This window comes from Falco naumanni, chromosome 1, assembly GCF_017639655.2.
Source record: "Falco naumanni isolate bFalNau1 chromosome 1, bFalNau1.pat, whole genome shotgun sequence".
Taxonomy (NCBI): Eukaryota; Metazoa; Chordata; class Aves; order Falconiformes; family Falconidae; genus Falco; species Falco naumanni.
The window spans coordinates 112,981,226-113,002,742 of record NC_054054.1 but is presented as its reverse complement, the minus strand read 5'-3'; the positions used below and the strand labels follow the sequence as shown (position 1 = coordinate 113,002,742).

Genomic DNA, 21,517 nt, shown 5'->3' with positions numbered 1-21,517 from the left:
TGAATAATTTTCCAGTTCTATAAAGAATATTCATGTTAATAACAAAACTTTTAAATATCCTACACACACCGCTATGCTGGAGGCCAGATCTTCTCACCAAAATTCCCTGGCCAGAATTCTATGATTCTATAACTTCTACCTTGCACCACTTATGAGGTGGGAAATCACCACGGGTGAAGAATTTGACCCTTATGTCCTCACAACACCCTTGTGAGGTAGACAGGTACCATGACCTCTTCTTCAGGAGGGGAAACTGAGGCAAAATGAGGTGAACTGACTTGTGAGAGGCTGCACAGCAAGTCTGAGAGCAGAAGTCAGGTTATGCCCACAGATCTTTCTACTGTATCACGCTGCCTTACCTCCTGCCTAACTTCATCTCCAGGGCTGAATAAAAAGCATCCACATATCAGTGACAAAATACATCTAGTCCAACAGCAATCTTTCTGTAGACTAATTCTGCTTTGGAAATGACATAAACAGGTGTACAAGACACTTTTCTTACAGGACCTGAATTCCAAAGTACAGAAGACAACTCCCATTGCTGTCAGCCAGCACAAGCCCTAATAGCTGGGCCCCTAAATTTTTACAAGGCCTTCAATCTGAGCTTTTCTCATACCTTATCTCCACTCCAAAATTCCCAGGTTAATTAATACAGCACATCAGGGGCTAATCCAGGAACTTTCACAATAGGTGTGAAGTCCTATAGGCCACTGGTCATTTCCAGGCTGGCACCAACAAAACACTGCTTGGCATGTGAAACCACATCCTGTGGCCAAGAGAGTGAAAGGCGCCTGGCCCTGCCAGTGCCACGGTGCAAGAAACACAAAGCCAGCCATAACTCATTATTGCCCAAGACATCAGCTGAATCATGATCAGCATGGAATTATGTTATCTCAACTCTCAATAAGGGTGTCTAAATGCAGTGAGATTTGGGAGTGAAAACAAGGCAATGGAAAATGTGTTGGATGTTGACTTGGAAGGATGCTACCACGTTTGAGGCCCAACTAAAACATAGCATAACTTCATGTAACATAACATACCCCTTCTTTCACTAGACAAGTGACAACAGGAATTTCTCCATACAGCTGCTGACTTGTGAATATAAGTAACAGTTAACGAATTTTCAGTCCCTGCCTGAATGCAGTGTTCAATGCTAATGATTTACAAGTACATACCAGTGATACGATAGTTCAAACCATTTGATACAACAGCCTGCCTTCTCTTTATTTAAAGTTCCACAAATTCTAAATCTTGACCTTGACTGGAGGCACAACGGATCGTTTGATCATGCTTATGATCCAGACACAGGATCCTTAGGGTGATGTGTGACTCCCAGAAGGCAGCAAACACCCGACACTGGATCTGAAGTGGTGATGAGACTCTATACAGGGCTTTGGGCAATAGAGAGTAGTATTATTCTCGTTTAACACATGAATTCTTCACTGTTCACTGGTTAGTTGTGCTGTTTGCCCAGGTTGGGAATGTGTCCAGCTCAAACATAGGTCTTCCCCATGTGTTGATGGCCAGTGTAACACAGAAGACTCCAATGATGTTCATCACTATTCCAGATCTAACCTGTGAGGACAAAAGTCCAAACCAACAACAATAACCAAACACCAAAACAGCAAATTGCAGCAAGGCCTACTTGTACATACGCAAGAAAGACACACGGTCAAATAAAACGCAGAAATAGCCATTGTACCCACTGCCCTATGTTCTTGCTTAGGTGGAAATACCAGGGAACACACTGTGCAAAGCCTTCGAACACTCTGCTATATAACTAGTCTTGGAGCTTTAAAGCATGTACAAGTTGCTCTTATTAGTTAAAGAACAACTTCTGCCCCCTTCAAGTCTCCAGTTACAAAACCCATAGTGTTTGGGTGTTCAGCACAGAACCTGGCACTGTGTGGTCTGGCAGGCAATCAGAGGACCAGAGCCTAGGGCAACTGATTGTTACCTTCTGCTTTCAGCTCCAGTGGAAACAAGGCTTCAGCTACACTCGCCAAAGCCCCAGAAGACTGGAAATCACTGACTGCATTTTAACCCTTCAGTGTTTAAGAGATTTATGACTCGTCAGTTTTTAATTTCAATTGGGCTGGGCTGTATGACTGCCAAAACCTGTGAGAAAGGTACTGTTACTTCAGAGATGCAAATCTTTTTTGCAGTATTAACACTGCATAAGAAAGGGGCATAGGGTGGTAGTTACAGCCCATAAAAGCTCCTGGTACTTCAGAAATACTTGGCTGAGAAAATTACTCTCACCACATTTCAGGATAAAGGCAATGGAGACCTTCAGATAAAAGACCAAGCAATTATCATCTTACCATATCCAAAACACGGATGTGGCCATAGGAAAACACTATTGCATTTGGTGGCGTTGCCACAGGTAGCATGAAGGCAAAGGAAGCACTGAGAGTACCAGGCAACATAACATACAATGGATGGATCTTGACAGATGCAGCCTGCAATAAAATGGAGAGAATATCACACTGGAGCTGTTCCAAAAGAAAAGCATAAAGAGCATTTCCCAGACCATTGAGACACACAGGCTCATTTAGTTTCCTGGTATTATATCACCAGAGTAATTTGCAAGCATTTTATTCTGAAATCCACATGTGTTTAAACATAACTTTGCTCTTGTTTCCTGTCCCACAATACTTAAAAACAATGCTTGATTCTTTATTGTTGTTTGTTTTGCTCTATGGTATAATTTGGAGTTCTGGTCAAATTTATCCAATGATCTTTTCTTTGACCTCAGACCACACTTTTGCCAGGGTAACACAGGGATGTGGTTATAATTACTAGGCATGTGGAATAACACTCTTCAATGTTATATAAACTCTGTGGGACTCAGAATTTCAGTGCTAATTTAAGTCACTAATAGCTCAGCAGCACCTTCACTGAGATTTTACTTTGATGAAATAGTCTAGAATAAAGTGGTTGTACTTTCCAAATTAAAGAACAAAGTAACTTATTTTTTCCTTTGTGCTACAATTTCAATTCTGCTCAGAAAAGGCAGCAAAACTTACCAGGTTTTCCTCCATAACTTTGAAAATTTTTCTGGCTTCCTATGGAAAATGACACATTCCTAATTACCAGGCCTACCACCTTCTGTATTCTAGCATAAAACCATGAAGAAGAAAGAATCATTGAAAGGGATGAATAAAAGTTTTATTTTGGTTTGAGTTTTGCGTGTATATTTTTCCAGTTCTGAGTTGATGGTTCAAATACAAAATGACCAGAAATAACTGATGCTTGTTGATCTGTATTACAAAAGTGATTTGCGCTTCACTTCCTCCAGGGCCAAGGGATGTACAGAAGGTTTGAACTGGTTTCCTTTTCAGTGAGGGTTCCATGGGATAGGAATCCTGAATTAGCTTCTTCCCCCAGAAAGCTGGTTCTCAGGCTTCAGGCATACAGGTAGGGCAGACTGGAGAAAGTTTGTATTCTCACTTTCTGTCTACATATGATGCTACAAACACAGCAGTGAACACTGGCTAAAATCACTAACCATTATGGTATACTGTCAGATGGACTGTTTCATTACTGGCTTTCACATTAACATTGGAGTAACACTCAAGGCAATAAATACGATATTGCTTTGCCACTAGAGACTGTCAGTTAAACTCTGATCTCCCAGTTGATAGGATAACAGCATTGAAGTAATCTTACCATGGATGAAAAGACAGGTAGGAAAAGGGTGGCTGTGGCAACATTACTGGTGCATTCAGTGAAGACAGCTATAATAAGCGAAAGTACTGTAGCAATGGCCCATGGTGGGATTGATCCTAATGGAGTCATTTGATGACCCAGCCAAGCTGAGAGCCCAGAGTTCTGACAAGAAAAAGAAGTGGTTTTCAGTGAGGCTTAGAACCCATAGGTCATGAACAGGGAACTCATGTCATGTGTAACACTCCCACCAAATAATGCTAAATGACTCCTGAATTATATAAGCACCACCTGGGAAAGCACAATGATCTGTCACAAACACTAGAAGAAATTGGTTGCCAACTAGATGTAATACTGAGTCCCACTTTCCTGATTTTTCTGGAACCCAAATGCTTGCTCACACTTGGGTTACAAAAAAAAAAATATGTTTTTTTGCTGAACAGAAACAAATATTGCTGAAGCAATTGCAAATACTTAATGTGTTGCTCAGAAGTTTCCTAGAATGTTTTTCTACGGTTTCTGAAGATACTGATACCGTTATGAATGCTCTCTTGTAGAAACAGGCAGGCAATGATTGAGTCAAACAGCTTTACAAAACCTTTGACTTACTGGCTTCTAAAGCTCTGGAGCTTTAATAATGTAATGCATGGTGTGTGTAGATGAATGTTAGGTCCTAGAGCTTTATTTTGCCTCATGGTTTAAAACCACCTAGCCACAACTTAGACATGATTATGAGTTTTCCGAAAGCATGGCACTCTTGATAGCTAAGGCTTGCTTTGATTTAGATGCAGCTTAGCAGTGATGAAGGAAACAATATGGTTCACCTAAAGATTCCTTCTTGTTTTGGGAATTCAGCTGCCTGAATACAGATTCCTGAACGCAGGATCAAACCATAGGCTTATGGAATGCAGTGTATTGCCGGGCAACAGCCACTGACAAGAAGTTCAAGAAACCCCACTGTACACAATTTTGGAAGATATCTACCCACAATGATTTTCTTCCTCACCACTTCAGTAGTGGTTTGGTTTAAATCTGAAGACACATATCCTTTAAAAAAACCTCAAATGGTTCTGAAAAGCTTACAAGCGTTATCTGTACTTCTGTTTTTCTAGATAGGGCTAGGATCAGGATGACAACAGAAATAAGGAAGGATGCTTTTCTGGTCTGTCCAGCCAGTGAAGATCCCAAACTACTCTGCAGTCTCCAAGAAGAGAAATTGAAGACACGTGGTCAGAGCACACAAATTCCTGAAAAAGAGCCACAGACATTCACCTCACCTCCCAGTTTTTGCTAATTTGGATCTGCCTCCAGATCTGAACATCTCTACTGGGTTTGGCTTTGGGTGCATGCCCAGTAATACAGGACTAGATAACAAACCAGGGAAGTTCGCCTTTGACTCAGAGAAAAACAGATGTCAGGACATACTGCGCTTGCATCAGCCAAAGCAAAACCTCCTCCCAGCAGCAGCACAATGCTCCAGGGCATCTTCCTCTGAACCACATTCCAGTCTAGCAGCGGGGCTGATAAAAATGGCTTTTTTATATCTGAAGTGAGAAATGAAAAGCAGAACATGTTTTAGGAGAGTGAAGACATTTTGTCTCCTGTTCTATAAGATACCAGGGAAAGACCCAACAGGCAGATGCATATTACTGAGAAACCTCCACAGGTTAAGTGTAATAACACACATGGGCAGCGACAATGCCCCAGCCCTGCCCAAGAAGCGAGGGAAGTGAGCTACCCATAAAAACTGCGTGCAAATCCAGAATATGTTTCTGCCATGTTAGGTGGAGCTGGCTGACAGTTTCCTGGTGTTAAAATTCCTCTTTTAAATACCTTCTTCAGTCTGTTCAGGGTCAGACATGCTTGGATTCCAGCCTATGAATTTGGGTTTATTAGCTGGAAGGATAAATAGTAGCAGGGCAATGAACACAGCAGGAGCAGAATCAGTAATATACCTAAAGAAGAGAAGAGAATACCGCTTAGAAAATAGACATCTTTCTCCGAGAAGCTGGCTGCCTTCCAACATTGCAGCCACTGCTCTGTCATCCTGTTTGGGGCTTGTACATTAGCAAAATGGGTCATTAGTTCATGACTGAGGTCTCGCAGACCTGCCACAACACAAACACAGTAATAAAAGAAACTAGCTACAAGACACAGTAATAACTAGTCACAGATGACAATGGCTTGTGGAAGCAGGGTTCCTCCTCTGTGGTGAAGCCAATGTTCAACACTTGTGTCTCAAAGAAAGATGTGAAAAGAAATGGCCTGAATGACAGTCCTATCGTGCTTTTTATGTTTTTTAATATGCCACAGGCATTATGCAAAGAAGCATTCAAAACACCAGATCGATTTCCCAGTGAGCTCTAAGCGATTGTTTAGAGGTGATATTACCAAATATTCAAATAACACCGCAAGTGATTGGGGCTCATACAAATAAAATACTAACATGTGTATCAGTGTGACTGAGACCAGCATACAGAATTTTCTCTTCCTTTAGGAGGTTCAGCCTGCTCCATGTCCCAGTCTCCAGCCTTCACTGCAGTACAAACTGTCAAACAATAGATCGATTGGTGATCTCATGCACAAATGACAGGATCAAGCCCAGTAAACATGTGAATTCAGATAAGGCTGGCATGAATGACACCACACTCAAGTGGAATGGGAATCTGATTCACAACCAAGAGGGCACAAGATGAAAAAAACACTAAAAAACTTACTTTTCTCCTTCTGGGAAGAGCCTAGTGGCCCAGCCTTTTACAAAGCCTGGGTGTCTGGAAAACCACAACAGAACCAGCAAAAGAAACATCAGGAGGACATTGAATTCAGCGTAAGAGATAGGGCCTAATTTCTTCATTTCTGCCTTCAGTACGTTGTATGCAGCTTTTTCTTTAGCAGTCCTCTCTGTCCCACAGCCCCAACTTTTTTTAAAGCTTTTAGAAAAAGGGAGAAGAAAATACTGTAAGTATTAACATACTAGAGGGATTTAACATGCTTGCCATTCTGAAGCTGTCACTCCTGGGGACAGATGCAGACTACAGCAGAGGCCAGGAACAAAGAAATGACAACAGTGTCGAAGTATTTCATGGGGACATGCTAGTTCTCACAGAAGAATGGGGTCTATGAATGGATGTAAGCCTCTGTCCAATTTGCAACAACCTGGGATGAAAACCTCAGCTTTGAATCAAGGGTAGCAAAACAGATATGCTAACTCTCCTAGGGTTGAAATTCAGATGTGAAATTGAAAAATAAAAAGGCAATTCTGTCTGAACATTAAGAATGTATAAAGCTTTTGCCTTAGTGCAACTCCCATGAACACAAAAGGTTTCCAGACCTCAAAAGTTGTTGTGAAATAGAACTGCTCTCTGCTACTAAATTAGTAACTTGTCAGTGCATTTGTTTTATCCAGTTTTCTCAGCAAGCTGATCTACTTTAGCTGATGGGTTTACACAATATCATGCAATTAAATACTCACTTGAGTCCCATGAAGGAGCACTGTAGCCAAAGCCAAGCTAGTACCAACATCAGAATCATGTTTGGGAATGCAAACCCAAACCAGGAAGCAAAATTCACAACATCGTTATTGTTGGGGTATAACCTGAAAAGAAAAGAAAGATGTTTTCTGTATGAATGTAAAAACATCTAGTAATCTACTCACCCTTTAATATGTGCTAATGACAAATATACATGTAAATCTAGGACAATCATTACAAGTAATCATAGGCAACATCCATAGCCTAACTGAAGTCAATAGGATGGCAGCCTGGATTTCAGAGCAGAACTTAAATGAGCCTGTTTTCCTTGTATTTTACATCAACGCATATAGGAGCTCATGTTGATATTTAGGTCTCAGTAAGAAAAGCACTGCTGAAAGATCTCCCACACGCTCCAGGTACCTTTCATTTCCAACATGCCTGCTCATTTATCCCAAGACAGGATGTTCTTTCTTCCTCCCTGCTCATTCTAATAAGAGAGCAAGAATTATCTTTCCTGAAATTAATAGCTGCACTTCTGCTCACTTCAACAGAAGACAAAGTTGCTAGCTGGCTTAAGAGAATGAAGCCAGTGTTGTAAGAACAGCAATTTTTGTTCTTCCCTGTGTCCACCAATAATGTCTACAGGAAAAATATCAATAGAAAATTTCCAGCTGGGTGTTAAAACCAACAGGCAATGTGGCAGCTGAAGCTGAAGTACTCCCAACAGAAGGAAGCAATGTTGAGGGACTGTTGTGGAGTCTTCACAAATTGCACTGTAGATTAGGTTGTATTTAAATCAGTTCCAAAACTCAGTTTAGCAAAGAGTATTTTGTGAATAACTCCCTCCGTTTACAACAGAATCTGTACAGTTTCCACAGCCACAGCATGGACGAATAATAATATTACAGGAGAGGCTAAGCCATTTTTAGCTCTCTTTGGTGTGCTTACAAGAGTCAACCATACATTCTTCTGATGCTCTTCACTACAGTTCCTCTGCTGATGTGCTGCAGTTCAGTTGAAAAAGAGAAGGCAGAAAAAACAGTATCTCATGATCAATCAGCTGTCTGCTGATTACCAGCAAGCATATCCAAGTTTCTCGGGAGACCTATAATACCAGCACATAGCTGCCTAAAAAAGGCTGAGGCAGAAAAATGAGGCCAATCCATTTCTCAGTTTATCAGCTGGTTATTGCTTATAGTTTGAAACTGGGACTGTCATCTAAGACTAGTCAGTTGGTCACAGAAATGGTAAGATCGTATAAGTAAAAGAAACAGCAAGAATGACTTACTGATTCATCTGGCCTTTCAATACCATGTTTGGTCCTGTTCCAGTGAGTGTTGCAGTTCCTCCAATGCTGGCAGCGTAGCATACACAAAGCGTCATTCCCTTACATATACGCTTCCTCATTTTCTTTTCCTCAGAAGATCTAGGGTCATCAGGGACTTGTCCATTGCTTATGACTAGGCACAAAGAACATGACTTGCTTCAGGTAAAGTTAGGGAGGCAGAGAGTTCTGGACAGGGTCTGTAGGCTCAGTGCTTCCAGTTTGTGCATGCCATTTATTTTAATTTTTAAAACCCCACAGATATGTCCCTAAATACTTAGAACTCATGTTCACAAGGACCTGAAGAGAGAGACTGACAATCTGGGTCTACATGATCCAAGGATGCCGTTGTCCATATCAGTGCCACAGAGAGGCTTACCACAAGCCAGATATTGTACTCACTGGAACCATTTCAATACCACAGTAAGAACCCAACTAGCTTTAACGGCTGTGAATATAGGCAGAAAAAACCCCACCCAAAACCAAATTCTTGCCTGACATAACTGTTAAGATCAATATATTACGTTAGTTTAAATCAACCGTGAAATTTTGCTGCTGTGTCCATTGTTCTCTGATGTTAACAGTCTAATCCTGAAGTCTGACTGGACTAATGGAGCAGAATAATGAAATTTGGCAATTACAACCACTCAACAATACCAAAGGGTATTTTTCGCACACATTTATTACCTTCACTACATGTTAAAACGAATTAGCAAAGCCAAGCAGATCCTTCTAAGTGAACAGAAAATCAGCAAAATTATTATTACTAGCCTTAGAGCGCAAGTCTGGTTTTGGGAGTCAAGAATCACCATTAAAAAGAACATTTGCGAAAATGAAAACTCACCTTTAGTACAACTGTTCAGAAGCTAGAAATGAACAACCTCACAGAGCACTCTGTGACTAAATGGCATTCTTTTGGGCTTGCACATCTTACATGAAGATGGTGTCTGAGCTTTGCACAATCATAATGCATTCTCCCTTCACAAGTGAGGTAAGAAATGAAACAACCAAAAAGCAGAGATCATGGTTGTATCTAAACTATGCCCCCAAGGTCCAAACAAATATGGCAGTTATGAGTGAATCTCATAACAGAGCAGTGTCTGGCACACATAAACACCCCTCTTCTACTCTGTGTCTTCCATGGGCTTGTAAGTCAGAAAATGAGCATGGTGTGTCCCAGGCAGACGGCTTGAAGTTTATGCACTGCCAACTAGTATGCACTACTAACATTTGCACCCATTCTTGCACACAGTCACACAGGGAATCATGGCAGATTAACATTCTAATTCAGCGAAATCACATCTCCATGAAAATCCCCAAGACAATCCTTCCCCCTCTGAAAGAGAAAGGCACCACAGATTTGATGGTATTTGATAACACAGCCCGCTGTAACAGCACAGCAGAGCAGTGGAATCAGAGGGACTAAGTTTGTGCACATGGTTCAAATTAAGCGAAACCTACTGCAGAACCACAGCACTGACAGAAAGACCTTGTAGAGTCAAGCATCAGGGTAAGATCACACTTGAAAGTGTTCCAAAGAGTAGTTTGTCTACTCTGAATCAAATGACACCAGCTCCTCTGTTCCATGTAGCTTTTAAAGTATTCCTTTCTTCTCCCCACCTCCACATAAAATCTGGTCACTAAAAAGATATTTATTACTCCAGAACCAAAATAGGTTGCATTTGCAGAAAATTTTTCAAACATTCCTACATGGCTTAGAAGCTGAATCCCCACTGATAATCACAAGATTTAGAAAGTTGGATGCTGAGGGCATGGATAATATTTCCCACAGGATATGCTTTTCACTTCCCTGAGCAGGCAGTTAAGTCTAGGGAAACTATGGGAGGATGACCCCAGCTTGAATGAAGGATCATAAGAATCAGCATGGGACCTAGCACTAAACATAACAAAATGGCAGCCACCAAAATTAGAAGCCATTTTGTAAAACCTAAATGTCATGCATTTAAGAATTTTCAGTCAGGTTACCATCCTCTTTCCTTGGAAAAGGTACAGAGAACTCCTTGTAGGTCAGGGAGCTCTGAGTGCAGCAAGTTCAGTAGAACCAACTCACTGCTGAGTAGGCACTTACCATGTACTGAAGTGAGATCTGATGCATTCTTTTCCTCCAGCTCAATCACTGTATTTGTTTGCCCAGTTGCTTGTTCCATCATGGTCACATCATACTCTGTGTTGTCCATTTGATCCAGGACAGCCTGGACAATGGGAACCATCATAGCAGTGGTGGCTGTGTTACTTATCCACATGGACAGGAAAGCAGTAACTATCATAAATCCCAGCATGAGGCTGAAAAGAGAGAAACAGGCAGCAGAGAAAGGAGGAAAGAAAACAGATGCTGCTAGGCTTCGCAGTGACTGTAAGAGTAGAGCCCAGACAGGGATGTGTAGTGTCCAGTAATACAAAGCAGGGCCAGATTCCCTTCTAGGACAGCTCTGCCACCTTCACTGGAGGAATCCTAGAAAGCCATTTAGCTCCTCAGTCTGTGCATGATTAACTCTGTCATCATTTTTTCCCCGGAGGAAAGCATCTAGAATTTAGCCAGATGCTGGTTTTGGTTAAAGGACAAACAAACTGTTCCTGCTTCCAGACTTCACCTCTGGAAACTCTGTACAACTGCAGCTAAAGAGGTTCTTGAAGGTTCCCTTCTCTGCTCACAAACACCATCCCTAGGCCTCTGCTAAATTGACAGAGGCAAGGAAGAAGTAATGTAATATTCTTACAGTGCAGGTTTCACCCCAAGAATCAGCAGGACCCTCAGCGCAATCCTTTTGTGAAGGTTCCACTGTTCAACAGAAATTGCAACAATCAACCCTCCAACGAAGAGCATGTTTGTATCATTTAGGTACTGCAAGCACACCTGAAAGACAGAGGAGGTAGGTCAGGGGCCCAAATTCTTCTTGCTAGCTTCTCTTGTACATTTGCTTTCCATCTTCTCAAAGCCATTTACTGCACCAGGCCCCATCCCAACACTGGCAGAAGGGGCAGTTGTAGCCTCAGAGCTACCTCCAGTTTCCTGAAGCCTTGATTCCCTGTTTAAGTGCTGAACTGTCTAGTGTAGGGGCTTATTGTGCATCATGAACCTTCTTTTTGGATCGTCAGGAGTAAATAAAGTACAAAATGTCAGCAGTTTCCTAAAACTGCTAAATTGTTAGGGGCTGAAAGTATTGTGTCGGTACTAGAAATGCTGAGCTCCAAAATTAGTTTCCCAGCACCTTTAGCAACCACACCTGCCCTTACCAGGTTGTTGGCCAGTAGTGAACCTGGACTACAGTACCTAAATACAGCCTCTCTCCCTTGGACTAAAGTACTAGCACAAACAGCCAGAATGAGCTTTGGAGTGGACACAGTGTACTTGCTGGCATGGTGCTGTCTAACCCTGTCAGAAGTTTGTCCCGTGCATTTTGAAATCTCCCAGAGGATTTGTCAGCACCGTATTCTCATTGGACGGGTTATGAACACTCAAGCTGCTGGCACTAGTAGGATGCTCTCCAGCAGGATCCACGCCCAGAACCAGACCTTCCCTTCTACCACCTCAAGCCCACACCCTTAACATTTTGGCCAAATATATATTAGTTCAACATCTTTCCATACAGGAACCCTGAATATTGCTCAACATGTTCAAAAACAGCACCACAGAACCGGAGAGCTTTCGTATCAGACTTGTTTGCTAAATACTGACAGGGGATGAGAGCAATGGATATCCCTGTATCAGATCTGGATTGAGCAAGGTCCTTACTGATTTAGAGCTCTGAACTCCAAGCAGCGGGAAAAATACCACAGGCATGAGGGAGGTAACAGCCAGTGGGATCACTTCGGTGCACCAGTACACAGCCATGATGATGATGATATATGCACACTTGGCCTCCTGCAATATAATGGAAGACACATTTAAGCACAGAAAACTATTCTTAAAGATAAGAAACACATTTGAAGCTCTTATAAGGGGCCCAAACACTCCATTGTATGTAGGTTAACTGTTATGCTGAAATAGGTAGCAGAGACGTGAGGATTTTAAACTTGTACTTTTAAACCTTGCTCTGAAGTCACTTGCATAAAAAGATCTTTTTGACCACAGTGTTTGGTCTGATGCACCCACACAAAATTTAGGGTGTGAGAAAAGCAAACCTTCCACAACTACAATGTACACAGCTTGCAGTGTGCAATTACCCCTTGGCAGTTGAGGTAAGCAGATTTCACATCTAGGAGCCGAGAATTTTTAATGGTGTTTGTAGATTTGGGCACTTCTATTTTGAGTTAATGATTTTTAAATGGATGGCCAAATTTCCCAGTGTGGATAATTAACTTGTCTAAAATTCACAGATCTTCAAGGTGTGTCTAGTAACACACCTGAGCTCAGAAACTGTATCACTGAATAATTTAAGTGTTCTTAGCTTTTTTAAGTAACTCTGAAAGCAAAACTTTTACCTTTTTTTTTTCTAATGTGACTAAGCACATTAAGAGATATTTAATTACTTTCCCAAATCATACTGTGCTTACCTACTAAGGGGATTCCCTAGATTAAAGATGTTGTAAACTGTGTTTTTATGCTGTTGATCAGGTATTTCTGTAACCTAGCCTTTCGTCGTTTGTACTTTCAAAGTTGTTAGGAGAAGCAAGCATTCATTAGCCAACAGTAAACAGTGTTTTAGAACTTAAGTCAGTGTTCTGTAGTTCAGAATTTGCTCATATTTAGAGTAGGTGTTCATAGGAGTTTATTCTAATACAACAAATGGGACTTTATTGCAAAAATAAATGGTGTTACAGTGACATTTAAAAATTGCTGTAAGGCAATATTTATAAATAGGGGTGTGTTTTCCTTCACTTTGTTGGGAAGTTTAAGAATCAGAAAACAACTTTGTACGTAATTTGAATTTTTTTTCTTCAGTTTTCGAGGAGATTAACTACAGCACAAGGTTTGAAAAAATATTTCTTCAGAGACTAAAAGATATCAGAAAGATCCTATTTAAGTTTCTTCCTTTAATAAATATGAGGTGAGCTCATGATACAATTTATGCTGTACCACAGTAACTAAGTGCTAGAACTGACTGTGGTTAATCTGTTGCCAGTATGAAAGACACAAAAACAACCCTAAGTGAATAAAATTCACAATACGGAAGAAACACTGGTTTTGTACAGTGGAGAGTAAATAATTTATGTGAAGTTCAAAAATACAACCATGCTTATAAATTAACTCCAACAACCACAGCCAATTCAAACAAGCAAAGATCTGGAAATAAATATATATCTGTACCTCTATCTACATATATATCTATCTGTGATTTATGGGAGCAGTCACAGAATGTTTCTTTGGTGTCTCTGTACAGTTGACAGGAAACACAGTGATCTGCCTTCTCACTGAGAGCTGTAAAAGCAGTCACTTTTGTGACTCTCCGATTGTGAAATACTGTAATTTCCCTGATCAGATTGATGACACAATATTCCTACAAATTCCTGGAAAACTGAAGACATACTTGGGGGTTTTTTTAGGCAAATTATCTTTTCTAGTATTGATCAAAGTAGTGCCAGGAATTCTTCCTTCTGTAAAAGTACCGGCATTCAACTGGAAGTAACTGCTGTTACTTAGGTAAACAGAATGGGTAGCAATTTTCTTTATAAATATGCGTGACATTTGCCTGTACTTTAAAATACACTGAGCAATACAGGTCACTCAGAAGAAAGACTGTTTTAGGCATTAGAATGGCTTCCAAAGCTCTAGCAGGCTAAAATACTGTAAACTGAGCTTTCACATTTTGCCAAGAAGACTACAAGATATCAAAGACCAAACTCTTCACCAGGTTCCAATTTTATGCTGGTATAACTCCACTGAAAGCAAAGGAGTTCTGCCATTGCCATTATTGGAGTAAGATGGGTGTGAACTGGAGGATACTGCATTTGAAACCCTGTTACGATCACTGCATAACACAGAATGCATGGCTTCCAATGCACCACTGATGAAGAATGCCACTCAGCAACGCTCCTTGAAGTACCTCAGAGGCTCAGCAGCAGAGTGAGCTGGAGAGCCCAGAAGTCCTGTCTTTCAGTCCACTGCCATCATTACTGGACAATGCAACATACAATTCTAAATGTGCAGGCCAGTTATGCATATATTTATTTGGCTCCAAAAGAATTGCATCTGATTTGCAAGATGGGTTGGGTCTGTGGGAGCCCCATGTCCTGGCAGTGGCACAACCCTGAGGATGAAGAGAGATCGGCACAGAGCTCCTCCTGCAAGTTCAGCTGCCTAGTGCCAGTGCCTGAAGATCATTTGGGAGTGAAACCTGCAACACACGCTCCCGAGATCTGGGACCGAGCAGCTAGCTGAGCTGCGCAGAAACGCCTCGGGGAAGAGGTGGCAGGAAGGGTCTGCTTCAGCCCACTGTGGGGAGGCGGAACGGCCCTGGCAGGGATCAGCACGGCTTGCTCAGGTGGCAGCGGAGATGCTGTGGCGAGGGCAGCCTGGCCGGCCCGCGCTGCACGGGGTGCCCGGGGCACGGCCCCGCACGAGGCAGGCAAGCAGGCTGGGTGCCCGGCCAGCCTGGACAAGGCCCGGCGTGGGTGGCTGGCACAGCGGCTCTTGGGCAGCAGGGCCCAGACCTGGGGGGCGGGGGGTGGGCTCCAGTGGGGTGGGCTCCTGCGGGGTGTTAGGGATCGGACATGGGGGCTCTATTCCCCACGTGGGCCCCGCAGGCACTTACCCGCGTCGGCACAGCGACCGGCAGCGGCAGCAGCAGCAGCGGCGTGAGGAAGAGGATGGCGAAGGACCGGTACCTCAGCAGGGGCCGCAAGCAGGTCGGGGCCATCTTCTGTGGGGATATACGGTCAGGGCGCCAGCAGGAGCTGCGGCCGCCGCTGCCGCCTTAAGTACGGGGCGGCGGGGCCGCGGCGGGAGGGACATGGCGGGGGGCGACACGACCCGCCCGCGCCCTGACGGGACACCGGGCTCGCGCCCGCCCTGACGGGGCCGTCCGCTCCCGCCCTGACGGGACACCGGGCTCGCGCCCGCCCTGACGGGGCCCGGGCCGCCGGGTAGCGGTGCAGACACGGACCAGGGGCGAGCGAGTGTCCGGGGGGCCGCCGGCCTGGCGCCAGCCCAGCGCCCCTGCCCTGCGCCCAGCCGTGCCACGTCCCTCCCCACGGGCGGCCGGCGGCGGCCCGGGAGGACATGGTGCCCGCAGCCCCGCCCCGCCCCCCGGGAGATTTCCTCAGCCTGATCCAGACCAAGTCGGAATCGCCGGGCCGGTCCATCGTACGGGCGCTAGGACTTTCCCCACTCCTTACGTCCACCTCTGTGCTCAGGACCCTCCATGAACAAGGAAGGCTGCTTTTAATGGCTATGCATCAAGCTATCACACCAGTTCTGAGGATGCTTTAAGCAAAGTGTCCCTGCTCATAGTGCCTGCAGAAAGTTGCCAGTAAACACGGGTTCTCATAGCGTGTATTTTATGCAGGGACCAAAGTGCTGACACCGGCTTCTCTCCGGTACTGGACTTTGGGGAGGTGCTGACGATGCCAAGGGAGGATCACCTCTTACTCGTGTACGCAGTGGTGAGGAAGGGCTGAGCTCCTTTAGGGAGACGGAGAGTTAAAACCACAGCAGGGGTCTCCCCAAACAAAGGTCTGTGCAGGCATGCATGGCTGTGTTCTACTGCCTATTATTTTGTGAGGAATTGTGTGTCTGCAATCCGGGTTAAAAATAACCCAGAAAGGTTAACTTGAAAGGTGATTTTTAATGTTGTTCACCTCAGTGATCTGATCTGCAGTGTAGCCACTGAATCAGAAGTGATGGCACTACTGAAAGGGCGGCGAGCACTATCAAGATGGCAGAAGGGAACAGCTGGAGGGACTGGAAACTAGGCTGAAGACAGAATTTTTGATATTTTATGTTCTGCTTCTGGGATGTCAACAGCCACCTGAAATGTGGGGCAGCATAAATTATATCTTGACAATTTGATCCTGCAGTCTCTTAGTACAGCCTTACCAAGCAGTCATTCACAGAAGTAAAGAATTTTAGATTCCACAGCAAGTAATGAGGGAGCTCTGACTACAGCTTGCACTATTTGTCCTCTGCTGACCAGGGGAACTTGAGTGACAGAAGTTCAAAACAAGACACTGCAATGTTACTGTTCTGTTTGTAAAAGCAATGAATGTCCACTAAGGAAAATAGTAGCCAACCGGATCTGGAAAAATTCCCAATCTTCAAACCTTTAGCAGCAGTCCCTCTGGGTAACTTACCAACACAGGGGAAACTTCACACCAGTGCAAAGCCTAGCAGAAAGTGGGGAATTGGCCAAAACTTGCATTCCTGTGGCTAGTCTCCAACAAAAAAATGGTCCCTAGTCAACAAAGAAAAAGGACTACAAATGCTTAAATAAGAAATTGCAAAGAGTTAACTCTAGAGGAGTTGTACTAAGGTTCACTTTGATAGACCAGTGCAAATATAATTTGCTGTCTTCTTGTTTTAAATGAGATGCAGCACAGAAAAAATAAAGAACGTGTGTTGATACCTTGAGATGGACTAATCTGAAAAGAGACTTGCTTGTACCTGGGAATGAGATCAGGGACTCCTGTGGGCAATTCAATTAACCAGTCCATGCCTCAGTGCCCTCTTTTGTCAAATACAGAGAAGAGAATCATTATTTCCTTATTGTGCAGAATTATTGCAAACTTGCCTTCAGTGTGCCATGCAAAGTACACTTTATGATATGGAACAAAACAAAAAAAGAATCAAAGAAAAGAAGCATCTGAATAATAAGAAATCAGACTGAAAGATAGTGGAGTACCCTCTTCTGCTGTTCATATAGCAACTGTCAAGCAGAAGGATGTACCTTTGGGAGGAGAAGGGGAGACGTGGGAAACACAGTGTTCCCCAGGGTTCTTCAAGACAGCTGACTTGGGACAGGGACAAGAAGATGGTGCAAGACTCCCAACAGATTATGGAGCAGAAAGGAAGGAGCAAAGGAGGAAAACAGGGATATGTCAGTCAAGATCAGGAAGTACCTGACCCTTAAAAATAAATAGCTACCTCCCAGTTCTTCTGGTGGTGTTGCCTAGCCAGTACCTGTTGAATGAGAGAAGGAGATCTAGGAACAACATTGGGCCCAGATTTGAAAGAAAGCATGTCTAAATCTTCTGAGACCCAGGTCCCAAACTAAGTCACTGTAATCTTTTCATGAATCAAGACCAGCACTGATAAACTGAGTTTAGAAACCTAAATTTAAAGGCATTCCCAGCACTTTGACTAAGCAAAAGCTGGGAAAAATCTTAAACATGACCATGGAAATAAGCAACTTTATTTCTTTACTTTTTTTTTTTTTCTTTCCAAAAGTAGACTCCTTTTCTAGAGGTTTGCTTCAGGAGGAGAGCAGGTTGGTTTGTTGGAGTGAAATATTTGTTCATGAAAAATGTCTGTGCTGACTGCTGAGAATAAATCGAATTAGTGCCAACTACAGTTCCTGTGGAAGTCTCCTAGGAATTCAGCTAAACTCAAGTAAAGCAGCTGGCTGTTGCAGAGCAGCAAGGTCAAAATCCTGCACTGAACTGAACCTGTAATCTTGAAAGGTAAATTCTGACCTTGTTTTACCCCCTTGCTGAAGCCATCCCGCCACTGCACACTTAATGTTTAAGGTATCTCCATCACTATTTTATAAACCATTGGAGGTTTATATGTGTCAATTTATGCTCTACTCTAAGAACCAGGAGGCTGAGAAGTTGACTGAATCCAGACGTTAGAACCTTATATTCACATATCATCACAAACAACACTAACCTGGGCAGGAAGAAGAATACTGAGGGAGGACAAGACAGAAGTCACCTACATTCTGTGATTCTGTGATTCAGCTAAAGGGGTGGGAAAGCTGTGCAATGCATAGTCAAGATGCAGGAAGGGCAAAGCGTGACTAGATGACATGGGGGAAGAGAGCAGTTTACAATGCAGGCCAAAGCTGGGTGCTGCTCTCCAAGGGATCAGCATGCACCGACAGAGAGAAGCACAGAGAACCATGTTCGATTTGGCAAGCCTTCCAGCTGTTCCCTGTCTCCCTCAGTCTATGCTTACAACTCAGATATATTTGGCACTGGCTGGATACGAGAGTGCTAAAGGAATGGCATCTCTTTCACATAATTTGCCCATGAGCTTCCTCTTCACTGTGCCAAGGAGAAGGCGGACAAAGCTTTGGCTGCCTGCTTTACAGAACTAGTCTGACAGCCAGGCAAAAGGAAGCTGCAGAGAGTCCATCGTGCTTGCAAAACCTCCAGCAGGAGCAGTTTTAGATGGTTCAAAGAGAGCATTCAAACAAAACCTCCCACAGCCTGAAATTCAGCTCATGCTAATTAAGCACTAACTGCAGGCCTTCAAGAAAAAAGAATCCTTTCCTCCAGTAAGTACTGCTCGGAACATAGCAGAGACCAGAGCAGTATTTACAAACATGTATGTGAGATGTGTGGTTTCTCTGTCTTTCACTACTGCTTTAAAGACAGTAGATAAAATTAGGTTTTGGTTGCAGATGTCATTTAGAAATGGGAGACTATAGCAGCCTTTGGGCTAAATTTTGATACCCTAATGGTGAATTAATATGTTTCTCTTACTCTTCTTGGTACTAAGTTTCAAATCAGTTTACAAAGGAACTCACATCTTTGTGTTAAAAAAGAAACTTAGGCATGGGTGGTGACATGAGGTGGAACCAGGACTCTTGTAGTTGAATCCCTTTCCCTAAACACCACTGCTCCCATTTGCTGCTGTGCTACCTTAATAAACACAGGTATTTTAAAGCATATCAAGAACCAAGGGTATGATGCAGTAATAGAGCCGAGCCTATCTCATGGCTCATTGCCACTGACCTGCCCTGGCTTTCTTGCCATTTCTCTTCTGGTGGCTCTGGGGCTTACTGGAGTTTAACATGACAATGAAAACAGAACATTTTTTTGCTGAGCTAGTGAGCTGAACAATGAGGTGTTGCACCTGAGTCAGCTCAGGAGACTGGGCCACTTATGGCTGGGAACAGGAACAGCTGGGACAGGAACAGCTGCACCTTTCAAGACAGCACATTCATAGATGAGCTTGGCAGCATTGTCAAAGCACACACAGCATCTTGCAATCTTCCCTTTTGTACTTCAGATACAAGATTCAATGATACAAACTATCATAAAGAGTTCCACTCAGAAGTGGGACTCTGCTGAAGGCTGGTTAGCAAAGGCTGACCTGCATTGTTTGGGTTTGAAGAAAGGGACTAGAAATCAAGTCCTCTTGGAAGGTAGGAATCCCAGGGTCATCAGTCCAGGTGGAAAAATTGGAAAATAAAAGATTTTAATACAGTTTAGTTCGTTCCCAGGAAGCTGCTTTTCTGATATATCTTATTCATTACAAGCCAATTATCCCAGTTACTCCTGTTATTGCTGGATAGGGATGGTCTGTGGCAAGGAGGCTTTACAGGTAGCCCTTGATTCCTTTAATTACAGATATATGTATTTTCAGCCTCTAATTCAAATGCTGTCCAAGCACACAAGTACAGTTTGTCTGTTGTAAAGCAGTCTATTTGACCTAGATAACTGCTATTTCCTCTCAAGACAAAATCTCTCCTCACATTCCATTTTAAGTTCTTTCATGTTGCAGGCTCCATCCAACACCCAGAGCTACAAAAGTTAGAACAAAATTATATTAAACAAGGACTCTTAAGACCTATCATACTTGACACTGAGAAACAAAAGTATAAACTGACCCTGAGACATTCTAGGACTTAGCAGAAAAAGAAGTGTCTTCTACTCAGGCCATTGAAATTAATATTTAAAAAATAACCAGCTCAGAACTTACCTCTATGTGATGCTTGACTTAAAGAGATGCCTGGAAGAGGTCTTGTGTAATAATGTTATGCACTGGAAAGTTTACACAGAATTTAAATGGAAAGAGTTATTACCAGCATTCAGAGAAAATCACTGTTTCATTACTTTCTGTTTTCCCTCCAATCAGTACTTTCCAGCCACTGCCAGTCTACTGTGTTGCTTTAGGAGTATCTTTCAACTAAGTTCCCAGTGGAGCATCTGATATTTTTCCAAGAAAAGCTTTTGAGATTCTGAACGAACAGTCCTTTCAGTACAATCCCTGTGCCCAACAACTTTCCGCATAAAAGCCCTCATTATGAATTTTGAGTCAGTGGGGTTTTCTCAGTCAGTGTGTATTGCTGATCAGGCTTTCTTGACCTAGAATTGGTATTTTCCGTATAGTTTGCATGAAGCCCTAAAGCATATTCAAATGCTGTGCAGGCTAATGACCACAAAAGAAAAAAAACCTCAAAGAAAATCACATTTAAAAATTTGATTCAGAATTGGCAACTCTGTAACTTCTCCCTTAGCTGCCATCTCATTAACATATTTGTTCAAAAGCCTTTTCTCTGCTTGATTACATAATTTGTGTTACAAAATCCAGATAAACACTCATTATTCCCAGGTCTAAATAATGGCTTATTGGGCTTCCTTCTTCTACTTCTTTTATTTTACCCAGAGAAAAATGGGGAACAGAAGAGGCCTGTTTGGATGGGAAATGAACCACAGCAATTTCTGAGTAACATCTGGGACATCTGTTGTGTGTGGCATTACAATACATTATGCAAATCCTAGTGAATGATTCTTCGCAATACTTCTGCAAAGTAGAAGAATTAGTATTTTTGTCCCCATTTTACAGACTAAGAAGGTCAGTTCATATTTTCTGCATCGCCTGTATCTCATTGTTCCACACTGGGCAGGGTCTATGATATCAGAGGAGAGCCGCTTCAGTCATAGTGCTGTAAAGGATCAGTTGTAGTAGCAGGTACAAGAAGTGCTAGGCCTTCCATCAGAAAATTATGAAGATGTTGGTGTTGTCATTGAAATGCAAATGTGAAGTTCTGTTCCTTTTTCTCTCCAAGTTATATTTCTTCTGAAGTTCCCTATGTAAAAATGTAGAGCTGTACGACCCCCAGCTGAGGCCCAAGCGACAGGCAGGACCTGCTGCACCTGAGGCCTCTAGTGTTGTCAACCATGACAGAATACCACCTGTCATGAA

General features: G+C 42.9%; 1 protein-coding gene across 2 annotated transcripts; it reads right to left on the bottom strand.

Moving 5' to 3' along the window:
• Positions 1 to 1,198: 1,198 nt before the first annotated feature.
• SLC13A5 (solute carrier family 13 member 5) lies at positions 1,199 to 20,524 on the bottom strand. 2 transcript variants are annotated; one of them, XM_040578856.1, is made up of 13 exons: positions 20,291 to 20,524; positions 15,180 to 15,287; positions 12,221 to 12,349; positions 11,205 to 11,341; positions 10,556 to 10,770; positions 8,431 to 8,602; positions 7,142 to 7,264; positions 6,387 to 6,599; positions 5,503 to 5,624; positions 5,095 to 5,213; positions 3,673 to 3,834; positions 2,325 to 2,462; positions 1,199 to 1,575 (listed from the first exon to the last, which is right to left on the bottom strand). In XM_040578856.1, exons 2-13 carry the CDS (start codon positions 15,282 to 15,284, stop codon positions 1,447 to 1,449), a joined length of 1,764 nt encoding a protein of 587 aa, XP_040434790.1. In that variant the 5' UTR covers positions 15,285 to 15,287; positions 20,291 to 20,524; the 3' UTR covers positions 1,199 to 1,446. The 2 variants fall into 2 exon arrangements, with proteins under 2 accessions (XP_040434790.1, XP_040434796.1); XM_040578862.1 differs by lacking the exon at positions 15,180 to 15,287.
• Between the last annotated feature and the right edge of the window lie 993 nt (positions 20,525 to 21,517).

Bases quoted from the DNA above. Each gene is read 5' to 3' on its own strand.
- SLC13A5 (XM_040578856.1), bottom strand. From the start codon at position 15,284: ATGGCCCCGACCTGCTTGCGGCCCCTGCTGAGGTACCGGTCCTTCGCC. The intron at 11,342-12,220 runs GTAAGGACCTTG...TCTGTCTTTCAG, and splicing joins GAGTTCAGAGCTCTAAATCA to GTGTGCTTGCAGTACCTAAA. The intron at 10,771-11,204 runs GTAAGAATATTA...CTCTCTTTTCAG, and splicing joins CTTGGGGTGAAACCTGCACT to CCTCATGCTGGGATTTATGA.